Source organism: Neltuma alba, unplaced genomic scaffold, assembly GCF_004799145.2.
Source record: "Neltuma alba isolate B1F8T4 unplaced genomic scaffold, ASM479914v2 tig00006747_pilon, whole genome shotgun sequence".
In the NCBI taxonomy this organism is placed as follows: domain Eukaryota; kingdom Viridiplantae; phylum Streptophyta; class Magnoliopsida; order Fabales; family Fabaceae; genus Neltuma; species Neltuma alba.
In genome coordinates this window covers 66,783-71,432 of record NW_021634571.1, presented here as the reverse complement: position 1 = coordinate 71,432, position 4,650 = coordinate 66,783, and the positions used below count along the sequence as shown (strand labels likewise).

The 4,650-nt window shown below is 39.4% G+C and overlaps 1 protein-coding gene across 1 annotated transcript; it reads right to left on the bottom strand.

Moving 5' to 3' along the window:
- Nucleotides 1-1,258: 1,258 nt before the first annotated feature.
- On the bottom strand, nt 1,259-1,888 carry LOC114751105 (uncharacterized). The gene has a single exon (XM_028939776.1). It carries the CDS (start codon nt 1,886-1,888, stop codon nt 1,259-1,261), a length of 630 nt encoding a protein of 209 aa, XP_028795609.1.
- Between the last annotated feature and the right edge of the window lie 2,762 nt (nt 1,889-4,650).

Sequence of the window (4,650 nt, the reverse complement as noted above, 5' to 3'; positions counted from 1 at the left end):
AGATACGAGTATTTATTTATTGATGTCACCGTACCCTTGGATGCTAGAAATTACGTCATTTTCATTTTATACATATATATTATCTGTATTTGAAGACACATTAGAATTTGCCAAACTAAATTCATGGAGCCTGCGTCTCAGATCATATGTCCACTCATCTGCCCCTATTTACTTCGCAGGAAAAAAAAATCTCGGCTGCATTCATAAAAAACCGAAGGTTTTTTAATAAACAAGACGTTGTTCAGGTAGCACTCTTGAGAAGCCAAATGAAGAAGGTACTCTCACTAATCTTCCTCACGTGGATGGCTCTACTGGTCCTTACAAATCTGAGCAAGGCGACTTCAGAGAACGTCAACAACAGCTTCATCATCGCCCCCTGCCGCGGCAGCTCAACTGACTGCCTCGTCGACGATGAAATTGACAACGTCGATGAGTCGTTGATGAATTCTCATGTAGCCAGAATGCTTTATGATAATTCAAAGTCTAAGACTGGAAATACTGGGAACAAGAATAAGCATGTTGTGCCTTGTCCTCCAAATACCAGATACACAGGTACAAGCTGCCTTCCACAACCAAGTGTAGGCGATAAGAAAGAAAGATGCGGTATTTACAAACGATCAAGCTGTTGAGAAATTGCTCAGCTTTTTATGGTTGATCAATTATTTTAAATTTAAATGTGTTGTGAGGGAGTTTGTTAATTTGCAGTGCGTTTTACTTCTTATGGTTTTAATTCCTTTCTTCTTCGGTATATGTGGGTCCGTATCGCTTAATTATATGAATTCCCAGTCTCAGTCTCCCTATGTTTGCTTCGAGCCTTCGACAGGTCACTTTCATCTTTAATCCTAACTTTTTGGTGACAATTCAGTGAAGTCTCGTTAATAAATTTCTTAATCTTTGGTTGACCATATAATTCTCTCTTCTATGACTGCTTTATTCTCTCCTGTGTGAGTACCTACTTTTATTTTTTATTTTTTGGCCAAAACAAAGTCAATTTTATTAACCACCAAAAAAAGCAATTACAAACACCAATAGCCAACTGGCCGACTAGACAAAACAAAACACAAAGACCTAAAGTACAACCTATCAAAATAAAAGACAGAAAAAGCAGACAAAGAGAAGGCAAGAAAAAAAGAAAGTCAACCAATACCACACCTATTGAACCTAGAGTCCCCAGAAGACGCCAACCGAGCCAAATCCTTACGCTGGTTTTCAGAAAATTCAGCAGTCTTGAACTTCCTCCAAAGTAACAAATCGTTGGCTAAATGCTAGCTAGAGGAGGTGATGGTGAATTCACCCACCCAATTGGGCTCACACTCCTACCACAACTCACAGCAATAAAGTCTGCTGCCAAATTACTCTTCCTAGAAATCAGAGTAACAGAAACATACCTCAGATTCTTCAAGACTTCAATAACCTCCTGAATTTCCCAGCGTCCTCTCCAATCAATTCCATCAGCTGAAACCTTCAAGCAACACCAGAAAACCTTTGCACAATCAGTTTCAATTACCACTTTATTATAGCTCATATCAGAGATCAGTATTAAGGCTTTCCTCAGTGCCAAAATCTCTGCAATAACCGCAACATCAGCTTGCACCTTTTCCCCAAAACCCCACAAAAAGTTTCCTTCACTGTCTCTACAAATCATCCCAATAGCAGCGATACCATCCTTAAAAGAACCATCATAGTTAACTTTAACACAGCCTAGTTCAGGTGCCATCCACCCCACGTTTTGTCTTTCTTTTACACCTTCCCCTTCCTTCTCTGCCTCCAATTCCCTTACCCTCCAGAACTCATCCACCATCTTTCCAGCTATCTCAATTATCACATATGGGTCAGGCACCTTTCCTCCATAGACTGCTCTATTCCTTTCTTTCCAAATCAACCACATAACCCACACAAAATAGGAACTCTACTTCTCATCAAGCACTTGGTCATCAACCAGGACATTCTTCCACCACTCAGCCAGACTTCTCAAATTTCCAGAATCAAAATGAAGGTTGAGTCTACATCCAAACCAGACACTTCTAGCCCACGGGCAAAGAAAAATGGCATGCTCAATCGATTCGGTCTCCTAGTCACAAATTTGACAAAGCACAGAACCACAACATTTCCTTGTAAATAACCGTTCTCTAACTGGGACAGCCTTAACAAAGCAGCGCCATAGAAAATGAGAAATTTTAGGAGTAACTTTTACCTTCCAGATTTGGTTCCATATTTGCTTAGAAACCATATCTGAAGTACCAGCTCTTCCATTTCTGCACCTCCTTAGTTCTTTAAACCTGTGGTATCCTTTCTTTGTAGCATACCTACCATTTCTTGCTACACTCCACATCACTTCATCTTTTCTTTCCACTGAAGGAATGCACATGCTCTCAATCTTGTGAATCACCTCATCTGGGACTAAGCCATCCAGTCTCTCTACAGCCCACCTTCCATTTTGGATAATATCAGCTACACACCAATCTGTCTTATCTTCAGGAACTTGAGCTAGGTCTGCCAGTACTTTATCTTCACCTTTCAACCACTTATCTTTCCAGAGCCTGACATTTCGACCATTTCCAATTCACCAAAACAAGTCTTGTAACAAATTATCTCTCCCTTCCAAAATGCTATACCAGATCCATGAAGCTCTACCACCCTTCTTAGCTTCAACAAAGTTTGTTTCAAGAAAATAGATTCCTCTCAGGACCTGTACCCATAACTCATTCAGGCTATTCAAGACTCTCCATGCTGTTTTTGCTAAAAGGGCTTCATTAACCACCTCAAATTGTCGAAATCCTAGTCCTCCTTCCTTCTTCGCCAAAGTCATCTCATCCCAAGCTTTCCAATGAATTTTCCTCCCTTCCTCTGAGCCATTCCACCAGAATTTTGCTACTAACGCATCAAGCTCCTTACAGACTTTCTTTGGGAATTTAAAACAATTCATTGGAAATAAAGGGACTGCCCTAATAACAGCTTTTATCGTTATTTCTCTACCAGCTGGAGACAACAATTTTCCACTCCAACCTGCTACTTTTTTGCCAATCCTCTCTTTTACAAACGCTAGGACTTGACTTTTAGACTTTCCCCAAACATTTGGAATCCCAAGATATTTTCCAGCGTCATCCATATCATCAATGCCCAGGATATTACAAACTCTGTTCTTGGTCACAGAATTCGTGTTTCTGGAAAAGAAGATTCTGGATTTGGTAAGGTTCACCATTTGCCCTGAAGCTTCACAATAATCCTGTAAAGTTTTTGCCAAATTCCTGCAATTATTGTCATCAGCATTCATAAAAATCAGAACATCATCTGTAAAAAAGCTATGAGAGAGGGTTGGACATTGACTGGTAATCTTGATCCCCTTTAGCACACCATCATCCACATTTCTACTAATCATTCTTGAGAGCATTTCCACCACCAGAATGAAAAGGTAAGGAGATAACGGATCTCCCTGCCTCAGACCTCTCTCTGGGATAACTTCAGCAACCTTTCTTCCTGACAGACACAGGTTCAGCTTCACGGTGGAGATGCAATTGATAATTAACTTTACCCATTTTTTGTGAAACCAAACTTCAATAGGATAGCCTCGACAAAATCCCATTCCACCCTATCATAAGTTTTGCTCATGTCCATTTTCAAAGCAAACTCACTCCTTGACCCCTTCTTTCTTCTTCTCAAATAATAGAACACTTCATGAGCAACAATGATGTTGTCATGGATTAAGCATCCCGAGACAAAAGCACCTTGACTAATTGAAATACAAATATTCAACCAACATTTTAGCCTATTAGCAAGTACTTCCGAGATCACCTTATACACAAAGTTACATAGCCCAATAGGTCTAAACTGACTGACCTCCTCAAGCTTGTCAATTTTTGGTATTAACGTGACATTGGTCCAGTTTAACTCACCAATATCTCCTCTTCCTTCAAAAAATTCACAAACCAATCTCCACAAATCTTCCTTTACCACTTGCCATGAGGATTGGTAGAATTTTCCACAAAAGCCATCAGGCCCAGGGGCTTTGTAACCACCAAGTTGAAATACCGCATCATGAACTTCTAATCTACTAACAGCAGCCAAAAGACACTCATTTATACTATCTGTTATACAGCAGTCCACAAACGGTAGCACTTTATCAAAGCATCTTTTACCTGAAGATTTAAACAAATCTTTGTAATAATTGACAAAGCAATTAGAAATAGAACCTTCTTCTTCCATCCAAAGACCATCTTTATTTTTTATTTTCAAAACATAGTTCCTCTGTCTCCTCATAATTGTGGATACATGAAAGAACCGTGAATTCATATCACCATGTCGCAACCAGGAGACCCGTTACCTCTGTCACCAATACATTTCTTCATTATGCCACACCTTCTCCAGCTCATTCTCAATTTCTCCTATCCTCCTAACAACCTCATTTGTAAAAATCAAATCATAGCAATCAGATAGTTGGCTCATCAAATTATCAACCAACTTTTTATTATTAAGAAAAACCTGCTTACTCCAATTTATTAGCACCTTTCTACAATTGTCAAGTCTTCCAATAATTTCCCCAATTACACTCCTCCTTGCAGTTAGGCCCATACACCACCCTTTTTCAACTATACTATTATAATCAGGGTGTTCTGTCCACATAATTTCAAATTTGAAACATTGGACTGCTTT

Coding starts and splice junctions, on each gene's coding strand:
- LOC114751105 (XM_028939776.1), bottom strand. CDS start 1,888: ATGTGGTTGATTTGGAAAGAAAGGAATAGAGCAGTCTATGGAGGAAAG.